This window comes from Peromyscus leucopus, chromosome 5 (genome assembly GCF_004664715.2).
Source record: "Peromyscus leucopus breed LL Stock chromosome 5, UCI_PerLeu_2.1, whole genome shotgun sequence".
Lineage (NCBI taxonomy): Eukaryota > Metazoa > Chordata > Mammalia > Rodentia > Cricetidae > Peromyscus > Peromyscus leucopus.
Window position 1 is genome coordinate 54,368,203 of NC_051067.1, and position 15,986 is coordinate 54,384,188.

At 42.5% G+C, this 15,986-nt stretch overlaps 1 protein-coding gene across 2 annotated transcripts in view; it reads right to left on the minus strand.

Annotated features, from left to right (window-relative positions):
* Pitrm1 (pitrilysin metallopeptidase 1) overlaps positions 1–15,481 on the minus strand; it is a 33,074-nt gene extending 17,593 nt beyond the window's left edge. The window contains exons 1-13 of one of the 2 annotated variants that reach the window (XM_028890917.2): positions 15,376–15,481; positions 13,794–13,893; positions 10,581–10,687; positions 9,965–10,116; positions 8,877–8,991; positions 8,697–8,793; positions 7,682–7,842; positions 6,476–6,602; positions 6,160–6,248; positions 4,647–4,775; positions 3,957–4,070; positions 3,465–3,561; positions 1,109–1,243 (exon numbers count right to left, since the gene is read on the minus strand). In XM_028890917.2, the coding sequence (XP_028746750.1) occupies positions 1,109–1,243; positions 3,465–3,561; positions 3,957–4,070; positions 4,647–4,775; positions 6,160–6,248; positions 6,476–6,602; positions 7,682–7,842; positions 8,697–8,793; positions 8,877–8,991; positions 9,965–10,116; positions 10,581–10,687; positions 13,794–13,893; positions 15,376–15,431 (1,479 nt within the window). In that variant the 5' untranslated portion in view covers positions 15,432–15,481. Of the gene's footprint in view, positions 1–1,108; positions 1,244–3,464; positions 3,562–3,956; positions 4,071–4,646; positions 4,776–6,159; positions 6,249–6,475; positions 6,603–7,681; positions 7,843–8,696; positions 8,794–8,876; positions 8,992–9,964; positions 10,117–10,580; positions 10,688–13,793; positions 13,897–15,375 lie in introns of both variants that reach the window. The other variant, XM_028890911.2, reaches the window with a different exon arrangement.
* Between the last annotated feature and the right edge of the window lie 505 nt (positions 15,482–15,986).

Here is a 15,986-nt window from a genome sequence, read left to right on the forward strand (position 1 = left end):
TACTATGAATTTCTGAAAGGCTAGAACTATAATTTTTTTTTTGGTTTTTCAAGACAGCGTTTCTCTGTGTAGTTTTGGTGCCTGTCCTGGATCTTGCTCTGTAGACCAGGCTGGCCTCCAACTCACAGAGATCTACCTGGCTGTGCCTCCTGAGTGCTGGGATTAAAGGCACTTGCCACAACCGTCACAGCTAGAAGTATAATTTTTTGTTTGTTTGTTTGTTTTGAGACAAGGTCTTGGGCAGCCCATGCTGGCCTTAAACTTATGATGTAGCTAGGGATGACCCTGGACTCCTGCCTCTGCTTCACCAGTGCTGGGATGACAGGCATGTGCCACCATGTTCGCCTCTGGAACAATAGTTTATCAGTTTATAATTTAAGTGTACAAGACAGATGTTGACCAAATATACAAAAAAAAAAAAAAAGGCAGGTGTTCTTAGCCTGCTTCTGTTATTTACTTCAATAATTAAGCATGTGCACATGATGTTCAATGAAGAGTAGCATGTAGATCTGATTACAATAAGAACTTCCCAACAGCTGGATGTGGTGGGGGTTGCCTGTTATCCCAACACTCAGGAGGCAGAGGCAGGAAGGCTGAGAAGCAAGCTTGGTGTATGCCAGGACTCAAATCAATCGAAGTATGTATGGGGGGCGGTACGTATAGGACACAGAGAAATCATAGGTCAAATGATCACATTCCTTTTTCCAAACAATGCCAATTCGCATCAGAAAGCTATCCTTCAAAACAGGTAACAGTGTGACCCTCAGTAATTAAGTAGAGTACAACAGAAAATAAGCAACCAAGTTTAGCTTGATAGAAAGTGGGGGAAACAGAAATCAATAATTCATTCTATATACACATATTACTATAATAAACTAAGTACTAAACTTGCAATTTAATCTCAAAAACAGAATTTAAGGCATGTAAGCACAGGTATTTCTTATTACATACACACACACACATACATACATACATACATAATTTATTAACAGAAACTGACTTACATAGATTGTGATCTTAACTTTACAACTTTTAAAAACTTGACATTTTTCAATATTTTGAATTCTAAGTAATAACTACCAAGTTACAGATTCTCCAATTTTCTTACCTTAAAATACTGCTCTACTTTTTCTTGTAAAAATTTTGGATTTTCCTTAAGGCACTGCCTAAATTTAGTCAACTGATTTCCCATCTGCAGGAGTTCCACGGGGTCCCCATCATGATTCCAGCAAGAAGCTATATACTACAACAAAGAAATATAAACATAAAGTGCAGTGTTATAAACTCAGAACTAGGCTACCCCAGTAAACATCAAAGGCATGACAGTCTATTATGATACCAGGATCTACTTAAAAACACCATGAATGAGGGGTGGGGATATAGTTCAGTTTGTACAGCACTTGTCTAGTATGTTCAAGGCCCTGTGTTCAATCCCTAATATGTGATGGTATTGTGTTCCCCAAAATATTGTGCACCCTAATAAACTTATCTGGGGTCAGAGACAGAACAGCCACTAGATATAAAGACTAGAAAATGGTGGCACTCACACCTTTAATCCTAGCACTCCAGAGGTAGAAATCTCTCTGGATCTCTGTGAGTTCAAGGCCACACTGGAAACAGCCAGGCATGGTGACACATGCCTTTAATCCCAAGAAGTGAGCCTTTAATCCCAGGGAGTGATGGCAGAAAGGAAAGATATATAAGGCACAAAGACCAGGAACAAGAAGCATTTGGCTGGTTAAGCTTTCAGGCTTCTAGCAGCACAGTTCAGCTGAGAGCTATTTGGATATGAGGACTCAGAGGCTTCCAGTCTGAGGAAACAAGACCAAGCTGAGAAGTTGGCCAGATGAGGTTAGCTGTGGCTTGTTCTGTCTCTCTGACATTCCAGCATTTCACCCCAATAACTGGCCCCGGGTTTCATTTTATTAATAAGACCTTCTAAGATTCATGCTACACTAATATCCTCCATTCCCAAGACATAACTGTTTATAACAAAGTTTAAAGTCTATTAATTCTATTTTGCTTATGATATATAATATATTAGCTATATAAATAAATCCATTTCATATAAAAAAGTAATATTCTCAAGCAGTCAATTAAGAGGCTGGGGAGACTTGGTAAAGAACTTGCCTTGCAAGCACATGTGATTGATCTCCAGAACCCCCATTAACAAGAAAGAAGCCAAGCACGGTGATACATGTTGGGTAGGCAGAGACAGGTGGGTCCCTGTTGCTCACTGTCTAGCCACCCTCACCTACTTGGTAAGAGGCCAGTGAGGGGCCCTGACTTAAAGAAATGATGGACAGTTATTGATGTAACCAACCGTCTTATTAAATAAGAAACACAGAAACAATGTAAAAGAGAAAGCAGAGAGGTCAGAGCTCAGAGCTAAAATCTCACCCTTCCTCCTGCTGTCCCAGCTTCGCGAAAAAGACCTACTTCCTGTCTGTTCTTTTTTTTATAGTATGTTGTTCTGCCTTCTCATTGATTGTAAACCCAAACACATGACTGCCTCGTCACTGTCTGAATGTACAGCCCCCTAGGTCTTAAAGGCATATGTCTCCAATGCTGGCTATATCCCTGAACACACAGATATCTATGGGATTAAAGGCGTGTGTCACCACCGCCACACTCTTGCTATGGCTCTAATAGCTCTGACCCCCGGACAACTTTATTTATTAACATACAATCAAAATAATATTTCAGTACAATTAGATTACCACCACAGACAGTAGTTGAGGAGCAACATCTGATATTGCCCCCCTGGTTTGCATATAAACATCCAGATACACATACACCTTCATACACACATAGACTTGCATACTTAATAGTCACAGGCAAATAAAAGAGAACGAAACTAACAGCCAATTAAACAAGCTAATCAAAAACTAATAAAAAGATCTGGTAAGATGGCTCAGTGGTAAAGAGAGCTACTGCTCTTGCAGAGGACCCATGTTCAGTTCCCAGGGGATCCAATACTGTCTCCTGCTCTCCAATGGCTCCTACATGCACACAGTGCATATAAATTTTCATAGGTATTCACTCACACACATACATTTAAAAAAAACTTTAAAAAGAGAGAAAAACTAAATCATAAGTGTATTCATAAATGATTTGAAATTAAATCATAAGTATATTTGTATTTGATTCAGTATGGTAGAAGTTTCTCAGCTCAAATAAAAATCAATTGTCAATGTTAATCAATATATTCATTGCTGTCAAGAACCATAGTTCTGGTGAGCATCATGGTGCATGCCTAGAACCCTGGCATTCAGGATGCTGAGAGAACTGGGTTTTGGGCTACATGGCAGGACCTTGTTTTAAATACAAATAAAAATTACAAAAACAAGTTTAAAAAAAGAATAAAACAACATACCAATAAAAAAATAAACTCAGAAAGAATTACTAGTTATAAAATCAAAATCAAAACAAAAGGGAAAGCAGCTGTAGCAATGATCACATACCGACGTCAGGGCCAGGCCAAAGCTGGTAGACTGATGCTTCATTTGGATTTCGATTTTGTGAAGCAAAGCTTCAATCCGATCATCTTCAAATCCTTTCCTAAAAAACAAGTGAGATGCTGTGAAAAGAGAGAAGTCCCCTGGTGGCAAAGGGAATACAGAAACAATTAAATAAGTGACATATAAGGAGGGACTACATGGGGGAGGAAGGAGCAAGGGGTGGGACATAAAGATGGGAAAGACAAATAAGAACAAATCATACACCACACACACACACAAATACACACATGAAAATCTCATACCACCCGTTAGTTTGTATGAAAAAAAATCCAGAATAAAAATCAAATATATAAACAACTAAATTGAACCAACACATGTCACACATTACATGGAGAGGAGGTTGTCAATGGTGGCAGTGGAGATGGCTCAGTCTCCTTCCCACAGAACACTCATGAAGGAAGGACAGAAGCAGGTCATCATGACCCTCGCACGTACTCAATAACTTCTTCAATTGTCCTGTCTACGAGCTCTCGGACTGTCTTGACATCGTTCTCTCCAATCCCTTGGAGGCCAACACTGAAGTAAGCCTCCCTCGTGTAGCCATTATATCTAGAATACAAAAGCAAACAATGCCTCAGCAGCCAAGCACTTTCCTTTGTGATGTACTTTACCGACGTATCAGGACTAAAGACTCTAACCCATTGAAGAATGCATTAAAGCAATGTACTAAAGTAATGGTCTCAGACACTTGCTTCTAGTGGCTAGTCAAATGTACAATCATAACCTTTTAAATATTTCTAAAAGTCAGTACTACTTGAGCTTCTGCCTTATAGTAAAACAATCCTAGAAGGAGTGAACTGCTGAGCTTTACAACACCTTAGTGTTTTAAAGCTCAATGTAAGTGGTATTGATGTAGAACACCAATAAATCCAGGCCTTGGAACACAGACAGGTCAGGAGTGCCAGTTACCCCAGAGGCTGAGGCTGAAAATGCAAGGCTACCTGGGCAAATCAGTCAATCAATCAAACAGGTCAATCAATCAAATCAACTAAATCAGTCACATCAATTTCCATCAAACCAATCAATTCAGCCACCTGCCAACTATATCAAACCCTATCCATATCAATAAGTCAAACCCATGAACCAATCAAGTTGATCAAATCCAACCAAAGAAATACAACTTACCCAACATCAGGAGAAAAGTCTGTGCCGAGTCCAGATTCAATCAGCGCTTTGTAAAAGGGGGAATTGGGCCCAGCAATCAGGAGAGAAGACAGAAGGTTCAGTGTGAAGGCTTCAAAAGTGTCAGTGATACTTCATGGGGGGAGGGAGAATAAGTGAGGGTCAGTAAGAAGAGAACATAAAGGAACATTACTGGTGGTTATACATATATTCTGTTTTAAAATGTGTGTATAAACATGTTTATATGTGTTTGTAGTTGCACACATACTCACGACAGTCAACTTCATTCATCAATCCTCAGGTGCCACCCAGCTTACTTTTGGAGACAGTCTCTCTTATTTTTACTATAAGTTCCTGATTCTGCTATGCTGGCTGGACAGTGAGCCCTGAGGATCTGTCTATCTTTACTCACTGCCAAAAGCACTGAGATTACAAGTTTGTGTCACCATGCCCAGCTTTAAAATTCTGGGATTGAATTCAGGTCCTCATGGCTACGTAATAAGCACTTTCCTGGCAGAGCCCTCTCTATAGCCCTAAGAGCTTTTAAAGTCATTCAAAACCACTCTTAAATTAGCACCTGCATCTCCAATCAAGCCTAATTTCAACTAGAAATTCTTGAATTTTTACTTTATTTTAATAATTATATGGGATGGGGGGGGGCTCAGAACCAGAAAATTAATTTAGTTACACATCAGATGCTATCAAAAGATGGTCTACCCTGTCTTTTGACATGCTGTAGGTTCAGCAATGGGACCACGTTAGCACCATAACAGACTGTGAAGTTATGAGCAGCAGCCAGAGCTTGGGTGGGGTAGAAGAGCCCTGTTCTTCCTTTCTGAAATGCTCTTCAGGGCATAAATTTGATGCTGCTCTTCAGTAAATCTCTAGAGTTATAAAGTTTTGTTTATGGCATATTTTCCTGAGGACAACATTCACAGGATACTTATACCTGGAGTGGACCAGGAACCCCACAAAAGCTAAACCATTAAAAGCAGTCCCCTTTTGGGAAGCGTTTAATATTAATGAATCAATTAACATTAATATATACATATATACTAAGTAGGGAAGGGAATGTGGGTCAATTGGTAGAGTACTTTCCTAGCATGCATAAAAACCCTGGGTTCATGTCCCAGAATTGCATTAAAAACCAGGCGTGGTGGCACATACTTATCATCACAGCATTTGAGACAGAAGTAGGAAAAGCTGAAATTCAAGGTCATTCTTGGCTATATAGCCTGTGCCAAGCCAGACTGAAGTGCAGAGACCCTGTGTGAATATGTGTGCATACACAATAAGAACATTATTTTTCCCTGATTGGATGGCAGAATTGATTTTCCCAACCCCACATCTGATATTACTAAAAACCTGACATTTGTTCTCTAGTCTTAAAACTTGCTGGCTTCCTGAACCCTCCTACATGTCCATTAAATTAACTCCTGAGAAGTAAATTATCTACCCTTCTAATCTGCCTATTTCCTTACTGTCTGCCAGCATCAATTTTACAACACATACTTACTCTGGTAAGAGGAAGCTAACGCTGACAGTAGTTTGTTTAGAGGCATCCGTAGCTAACGAGTCTGGGCCACACGTTATATGGAATTCTCTCTGCAAAACAATGTGATACTTTAGGCAGGCACTGAGCATGAACCAACCAGAGATTATCTGGACATGTCAAATGCTTTGCAGTAACCATTCTCTCAGTCTTGAAAAGCTCGGAAACACTGCACACCCCAGGACAGTGTTATTATTAGTACTACACTGTCCAAGTTTGTGTTTCATTACATTTAACCCATAGGATAAAAACACTGACAATAACTGGATAGGGCACTCACAGGCTTGTCCCAGTGTTGCTGGGCTGGCACCGCTGTACTCTCCTCCATTTTCTGAAATTTACTCAGGGCTTCTTCTTGAATTTGTTTCAGGTGCTGTTCCAGCTGAAAACTGCCATAAGTGAAGAACCTAAGAGTTCCAGGGAACATAGCAGCTTATTTGCTTGAAATGGGAAGGAATCCACATGGAAGGATTTTGCATGAGACAGAGGGTACAAGGTATAGAACAGCTAATCTCCCCGTGATCGTTAACTGCATTTAAGGATGTTTTTTGTTTTGAGGCAGTCTAACTACACATAGCAAACAGGAGAACTTGGTTAAATGCAACAAAAATTATTTAATTTTATTTTGAACCTGCTATAAAGGCATTGCAAAAACCAAATGAGTTCCAATGGCATACAATGTATACCAGAATGTATCTAAGATTGGCAGCCCCAAATAAGGAACTTCATAAAATTCAACTTTAGGCTACAATTACCAGACTGCATGTTTTTAATATAATGTTATGTAATCATCAGGGGAAAAGGCTACAGATGCCAGAGACAATCTTTCTTTTCCATTTAAAGCTATCACTTAAAGTTCAATTATTAGCCTGGTACATGCCTTTAATCCCAGCACTTAGTAGGCAGAAGCATGTGGATCTCTGTGAGTTTGAGGCCACCTGATCTACATAGTGAATTTCAGGCCAGCCAAAGCTACACAGTGAGACCCTGTCTCAAAAAACAAAACAAACCAATCAAACAAACATTATACATAAAAGTACACACAACTAACCAAGCAAAAAAAAAACTAACAGCAATGAAAAATAAAGTTCAATTATTACCATTCACCATTTATTCACCATTTACAGAACACTTCAGTCTGCCATGGTGAACATTAGTCCTAGAGTGGACATCACCATTCACAAACTGTACGTAATAAGGTGTAACACAGACCAGGATGGGGAATTGGGACTCCAGCAGAGGTGACTCTAATGATAGTTTGTAACCACTAAACACTGCCAACTGAGTATTATGGCTATAGATATTTACAGTGATGCCCCAGTAGGATCCAGAGGTGAACTAAAGTAACATGATTTTTACCCACAGTTATGAATCTGTTCAGTAAACACTCTTCCTTCAATGAGAAGCCACATACTTAATGTAAGAACTGTAAGAATGTAAGCAAGTCAACTATTGGTCCACCATCAAATCTCTACACCAACACTACCTGGCATTGCTTGGGTGATAGTGAGTAGCATGGAACTGTTTCAGTTGCTCCCACGTGAGCTCAGGGATGCACAGTGGGTCCCCACCGGAGACCACAGAGTACGTGTGGTCAGGAAGAAGCTTGTTCTGAAGGTGCTGGGAGAATATCCTCTCATTGTCTGTCTTGAAATTGAAAAGAAGTAAGTTAACGAAAATACTTGTAAATCAAAGGCCGCCCAAGAGCCACAGGGGTTCAGTTTAACTTGGTGTTCAAGTTATTCATAATCTGTGAACCCTAAGACTGGCTCTCTCAGAAGCAGTTTGAAGTCAGAGAGAAGGGCATGGTGAGGTAAGGAAGAAGGAAAGAACTGCTTGGTCCACAAACTATATAGACACAAGGATGTTACTACCATGCAGTGTCATGAACAAGATGATACCAACTAGAGTATAAAAGATAACGGATTCGCTATTAAAAGAGGCCACAGAATCAGAGATTGTCCTGGTATATTCTGTGTGTTTCTGAATGAGTGGGCCAAACTAGGGCAGGCCTTCACATTCCAGGTCCTGTATAATGAAACCTGCCCTCTCACCATCGAAGGGTTCTGCTCTCAGTACTGACAATTTAAGGAGTTAGGTGAGAATATTAAATAACCACAGGTCTCCTACATTCCATGTGCATACACATTTCAAAATTTTACAAAGGTGGGTGGGTAGAGGGGGAGAGGTGGTGGCGCACGCCTTTAATCCCAGCACTGGGGAGGCAGAGGCGGGCGGATTTCAGCCTGGGCTACAGAGTGAGATCCAGGAAAGTTGCAAAGCTACAGAAGTTCATGGGCCAGACTGCCTGGTGTGAAAAACGAGAGAACCCTCCTCAAACACAGTAGAAGGCAAGCACCAACACCTTATGCTGTCCTCTGCTCTCCACAGGCACCGTGGCATGCCAGAGTCTGCACTCACAGATGAACAGGCTCCATTTAGACACATACTTTTTTTACAACGATAATTTTAATACCGTAGAAGTGAGGAAGAGCACTTACAAACGCCCCTTTCATCTCATTAAAGACGACTCCTTTAAAGATCAAGGGGGTCTGAGGGTCACTTGGATTCTCATGTTCTAGTCGCCATCCTTCCTGCCTAAATAAACAGCAAATGGATAAATAAAAGATGGTAGTGAGCAGACTACTAACGCCCACATCAAATAACTAATCATTACACACCAGAAGTCCAGTTCCCTCAAGCATGGGAAGAAAGTTGCATCCAAATACACTGAGAGGAGGTTCTGAAAATCTTTGGGATTTTGTGTGGAGAACGGATACATCGTATAATCGCTGGCTGGGGAGAAAAGAAGAGTGAGATTTAAAAATATACGAAATGCTTTGAGAAACTCATGACTTTGAAGTCTCACTTCTTGACATCCTTCAGTATTTAATTCCCATGATAACAGAAGGGGTAGCCCTGCACTTGGCATTTCCGCTCAGCTCATCACGCTGAGCCTTAACCTTTCCAAAGCCCAATGTCTTCTCTGAACAGACACTCATACCAGCTCGCCAGTGACCTTCCCTGTGCTCTGATTTGATTGACTGCTTGACTTGGTTGCTCCACTGGCTTAATTGATAAGACTGATTGACTGATTTAATTAAAGCAATACAGACATTAATCAAACATTGTACACGCTATAGGGATATCCCCAAATTTGTTCTGAACTTTATCAGAAAAACTCCCACGCCATTGTCCTAAAAGTCCAGTTTTCACTTACTTACTTGCTAATTGTGTGTGTTCATACGTGTGTGTATATGTTTGTGTGCTTGGGTGCATGTACACATGTGCTTGTGTGACCATGGAGGCCAGAGGTTGATGTTGATACTTCTATCAATCACCCTCGGCCTTCTATTTTGACACAGGGTCTTACATTGAACCCAGAGCTCACCAATTCAGCTAAATTGACTGGATAAAAAGACAAAAGATCCTCCTGCCTCCACGCTCCTGCATTAGGATTGTGGGTAAACACCACTATGCCTGGCAATAAGTGCTAGAGTCCTGAACTTGGGTCCTCGTCCTCATGCTTTGCGGCAAGCACTGTATCAATGGAGCCATCTCCCCAGACCCTAGTACTCCCATTTTTATTATCGAACCAAAATGTAGCTTTCCTAAAATAATTGAGTTTCTAACACCTTTCACCTAGTCCAGGGATTGATAAAAATTATTCTACTACATTAAGTCCTCTTCTGCTCTTGGAAAATAACTTAAATCACTCACTTATATCTGAGAGACCAAACATGGTTTTGATTCAGGATGTCAGTCCTACCTGTGAAGGCATTCATAAACGTGGACAGTGACCTGTTGAGCATTTTGAAGAAAGGATCTCTGCATGGGTACTTCTGAGAACCGCAGAGGACGGTGTGCTCAAGAACATGGGGGACCCCAGTGCTGTCCATCGGGGTTGTGCGGAACTGTACACTGAGGGAAACGACAGATGACAAACAGGTGACATGGGTTAGCCTAACATTCTGTAGCAGAACTCCTGAGCCTGTGGCCACCCTGCATCATTAAAAACAACCACTCTCATATCTCAGTCTTTCAATAAAATGCTTTCTGACTATAATGTCTGAATCACTGAGTCATGCTGTAAAATTTCAATGAATCTAGATGACAGCATCTTTAGATGAATTCATATAATCTTCCTTTATGGGAGGAGGGAGAGAGGTGGAAATAGATTCTCGCTCTATAGCCCAGTCTGGCCTAGAACTCACTACGTAGCCTAGTGAGTTAACAGCAATCCTCCTGCTTCTGCCTCCCTAGTACTAGGTTTACTGGTGAGCCACCATGCCCAGGAAGGCACACTTTCTCCTCTCATTTCAGGATGTATGGTAGATGTGTTGGACAGAGACATTCAAGGACATGGTCTCAAAAGGACCCCACACCTGAATAAATTATTTTTGTCTTCCCTCGCGAGGTGCAGGTATCTGGCTCCCGTGTTGTCATGGCTGAGCTTTACGGCTGTCAGGAACAGCTCAGGGACAGGAGTGACCTGGGGAGAGAAGGACAGTGTAAGCACACTCACGAAGCATAGCTGCCTTCAACACACCAAGAAAGCCAGCGTCTTTTCTCGTGTGTGTGTGTGTGTGTGTGTGTGTGTGTGTGTGTGTGCGCGCGCGCGCGCGTGCATGCACGCACGAGTGTGTGGAGGTCAGAGGACAACCTCTGGTGGCGTTCCTTAGGAGCAGTCCATCTTGTTTTTTGATACAAATTCTCACTAGCCTGGAACTTGCTGAGTAAGCTAGACTTAGTGGCCAGTGAACATCAGGCATCCACCTGTCTCTACCTCTTTTGTTAGGGGACGACAGGTGCATGGCACCATCCCTGGTTTTCTGTTTTAACATGGATTCTAGGGATTCCGTTTAGGTCCTCTTGTAAGTATTCCACCAACTAAGTTATTTCCCCTGGCCAAGACTTAAACTAGAGGCTAGGAAGCTAGCATTTCAGACCTGGTATAGACAGACCATCTTATTCAAATCCCTGATCTCACAACCAAGGAAATTAAGACTCAATTAAAGGCCAATGAGAAGGCATGCTGCTTCTGGCCCTAATTACTTATTCTTTACCAATCATTTTCCAAGCATGTTACATACGAACTGCACATTGCCATCCATCCCCTCATTTACTCGTTTACAGAGAAACACAGCTGAGGCTCAGTTCACAACCACTGAGCCAAGGTCCACCTGCTGTCCATGTCCTTCCTACTGAACTATGTCATGAATGCCTGCCAAACAAATGAATGACTCCCCACTCCTCAGGAAGGGAGCAGCAGCAGAGAGATGGAGGAATGACCTCTTCCTCAAGTGAGTCTCTAGAGTCCTTGATATAAACTACAGGATTCAGGGGGCTGGAGAGACAGGTAAGTCAATAAAGTGCTTGCTGAGAGAACATGTGGACCTAAGTTCAATCCCCAGCATCCACAAAAAGCCAGATGCACACAACAATATGTCTGTAATTCCAGTACCAAGGAGGCAGAGACAGGAAGACTCCTGAAGTTCACTGGCCAGCCAGTCAGTCTAACACAATCAGCAAACTCCACGTTCAGTGAGAGAGCTTGTCTCAAGGCTGTGATGTAATGCAGTTGGCAGGGGATCTGCCATGGATGGAGCCCTGAGTTCCATCCCCAGCACCCTAGGAAACAGAGCATGGGAGCATACACATGCAATCCCAGGCCCTGGGAGATGGAGGCAGGAGGGTAAGAGAAGCTGAAGGCTGTCCTTGGCTACACTGCACATTTGAGGCCAGCCAGGAAGACGTGAAAACCTGCCTAAAAAAAGTAAGTAAGGATCATGCCGGACAGTGGTGGTGCACGCCTTTAATCCCAGCACTCGGGAGGCAGAACCATGCGGATCTCTGTGAGTTCGAGGCCAGCCTGGGCTACCAAATGAGTCCCAGGAAAGGCGCAAAGCTACATAGAGAAACCCTGTCTCGAAAAACCAAAAAAAAAAAAAAAAAAAAAAAAAAAAAAAGTAAGTAAGGTTGAGGAAGATACCCCTGAGAAACCCATAGGGACCAGTGTGTGTGTGTGTGTGTGTGTGTGTGTGTGTGTGTGTGTGTGTGACATGCATGCATACACACATGCACATGCCCCCCCACACACAGTGTTTCCTGTCACACATTCATATCAGCTGGTCCTCTTCCTTTCAATCATAAGCCATACATACTATGATAACTATACCATTATCATTCTCTTTTCTCTGACGATAACCTGTCCACTTCTCTACAGGAAGTTCCTATCAAAACCACAATTAGAACCAAGTCTCCTGAGTCTAACTTAGGGGCCCAGATATACAAATGACATGGATAAAGCAGGTTCTTGATACTTGTGTAATTGTAGCTGGTTTTGTGTTCCTGAATTCATTCAAAGAGATGATCAATGTACTTAAAACCAAGAGATAATGTTGTGCCTGCTTAACAACAGCTTTCAGGGAAGTTGTTTTCAAACAAGAATTACCATTTCCTCCACACTTCTCTCTGAACGCACCATTCTGAACAAGGTCTTCACTGCCAGCAACTTGTAAATTCCTCTGCATGACCTTTCAGGGAACTCGCAATGCTCTCACCCCATTTTTGTGATTCATCACTCCAAGATCTATCCTGGAACGAATGCTCCAGTTTCACTGGCCTTGCTTATTTCTACCACTTATCAAATTCTGCCCTTTGTTGCAGCCACATGAGGCTTTCTAGCTTACAGGTTCTGCCTTATTATATTTGTTAAATACAAGCACAGTACAAAGTCTGTGACCAAAAAATTGATCGGTGAGATTTTCTTTCATATATGTATCTATGTATTTAAGGTATATATATATATATATATATATATATATATATATATATATATGACAGAGTATTCCAGGCTGTCCATGAACTTGCTAAATATACAAAAAACGACCCTGAACTCCTGATCCTCTTGTGTCCACCTTTCATTTATAGGCATATACCACCAAACAAGGTTTCATATGGTGCTAGGGATGAAACCTAGGGCTTCCTGGACCCTAGACAGGCATTCTACCAACTGAGATACATCCCCAGCTCAAATGTCTCAATAATTACATTTAAATAAAAAAGTAATATGAAGGTTTTAACCTAAACGTACAAAATAAAGACAAGAAAAAGAACCAACAAAACCCATTTTTAATGTAAATCAAGTAAATACTGGTATACTATCTCTTCTTTGTAATTCCAAGACAAACTAGCTAAAAAGGGTTGTATGTAAGTTTAGAGACAACTATACTTGATGACAGAATGTAAATGAGGGGACATAGGGTACAGGAAACATCATCTGTACTGATCATAGTGAACCATCAGGCTTGGGTGCAGAAATTTCAGTGGGTTTGACTACAAAAGCCCTACTTTGGTGTGTGTGTGGGGTCATATTCTAATGATTGAGGCTTTGAGGGGTACAATTAAGGCCTGGCCATCATTTCATGTGTAAGCCATCTGGAGCACCTGCTATGAGTCAGGAAGCTTGCCAGGTCCTGGAAAGGTAAGGATAAAAATTGCAGTCTCTACTCTCAAGAGATCTCATCTGCCAGCAGAAGCTGAATGTGTACCAACCTTGCTTCATAAAGAACATGGCAAGACAGATGGGTGAGTACCTGGTTTACGGTGAATCCATGGATCTTTTCGCCCACTTTATACTTAAGAGCTCGCTGGCAGGCTTGATCACTCTTCTCCCTCCATACTTTGTGATGTACCCTGCTGAGTTTAAAGAAAGTTCTCAAAGTTAGTGAATTTCCTGGTAAGCTGTTTGGTTAAATACCTTAGTGACATATGTAAATAACCCCATAGGATAAAGTAAACTAATTAAAGAGAACTTGTATCCTGCATCTTCCAAGATCTTGGACATTTCAACAGACTAGTTTCTAGTTGTGCTCTTTCTGTTTTGACCTTGAATAAAACAAAAGCACGAAGACTTTAAAAAAGACAGTACAGGGGTATCATGTGAGCTGATAAACTTATTAGAGGAATGTACATAGATAATAAAAAGGAAAAAAGCAAATAAACTCTTAAGACTGGGGGGCATAACTACCCAAAACAGATAGTTACAATCTTGTCAGGGCAATCTTGCCAAGTAATGATGACATCATTTAGAACAGTTATTTTCTCAAACTGTATGTTTATGAAGTTTTCTGTATTAAGATCTCAGAAGTATCCCTTATAAAGGTTATATGGACAGAAGGAAAAGAAAATAACAACACAAACCAACCCCAAACCCCATCAATTCAGTCCTTGGCAGTACCAGGGAGAGATGTTAAATTCAACTGGTTTTCCTCTCCGACAGAAAGTTCTAGATTATGGGTAGAAATTTTAAGCAACTGTTGATCATCAGAACAGGATCTGCATGACAACACTGACAGACAAAAGGCTAGGATGATTTACTCATTTCTATTTTGGTAGCTGCATACACTTATAAAATCGCGGCTATCAAGTTCAAACACTCTTAAAGCCCACACCCCCACAGAAACCCACACCCCCATGTTTCCTCACCTGGACTAAGAGGAGTTTGGCAGCACTATAAAATAAGGGTTTGGATTAGCATGAAAATCCAACACTTTTAAAAAGCATCTTTACTTTTCCATAAATCGAGTCGCTACAAAATGTTAGACTCCAGGAGGCACGACTTTACAAAACAGTAGCTTGTCATGGAGCCCTAAAGGACTCTGCCTCGTAACAAAAATGAGATGGGCACAAATCTATTAATGAGAGCCATAAACTGCCTCTTTTATTACACAGTTAAAATCCACATCAAAGCCCATCTTTACTTCAAACAGCCTTGGTAACCCACACTCAGGACCACCCACTCGCTCTGGGACCACAAAAAGTCCAAGAAGGGAAAGTGGGTCAGGACAGTGCCCTGGACCTGGCTCCCCTTTGGAGCACCGGTGTCACCCCAACTCTGGTAGCTGGGGCAGCAGCTTCTTGGGGGAGAGCGTGCTGTGCCACGCGCCGGAGATAAAAGGACTACTTTACAGGCCCCGATGGAAGTAGGAAGTAAGGATACTTGGTTTGGGGAGCCCAGGAGAGGGTTTGGGGGTACGTGAGGCACCCTCAAGAAATTTTAGGAAGCCAGAGCCCCAGAGAGGGCTGTCACCCGTGCCCAGGGATGGCAGAGACGCCGAAGTCTCTCGTACCGGCCCCGCCCCTGCCCGTCCGCTCTTGCCACCCGCGGTGTCTCACCCGCAGCTCAGTCGCTGTACAGCGCACAGTCCTGGACGACCGCTGAAGCGCCACATGGCAAGTGACCAACATGGGGCCAGTGTGGGGACTGCCTTTAACCTGACGCACGGCGCGGGGCGGGGAGCGACCTCGAGACTCTCATTGGACAGGCGAAGTGGAGACGTCGTCTGCAATAGGCTGGAGGGGAGGAAGGCGGTTCCATGGGGCGGAGTCAGGTGTGGGGCGGATGATGGGTGGGTGATAGTGATGGGCAGGCCTCAGAGAAGGACCCGAGGGAGGAGGGCGGGAAGGAAGCAGAGCTGGAGACGGACGTAAAGGGGCAAGTGATAGGGGTTTTGCTGCAAAGGACCAGCCTGGAGCAATAAGAAGCGGGACATTTGCTAATGAAGGGCGTGATGTGGGTATGGGACGTAGCGTAGGCAAGAGGGGAGGAGCATGTGCTGGCGAAGGGGTATTTGGGCAAGTGAGCACCTGGCTAAGGAGGTGTTGAGGAGGGGGGAGTGGTAGTGGTGGTACTTGTGCAGATGAGGGGATGGAGCTTTGCTAATGAGGAAACGGTCCTAGGCAGATAAAGGGCGGGTCAGATGCAGGTGCAAATGAAGGACCTAGCT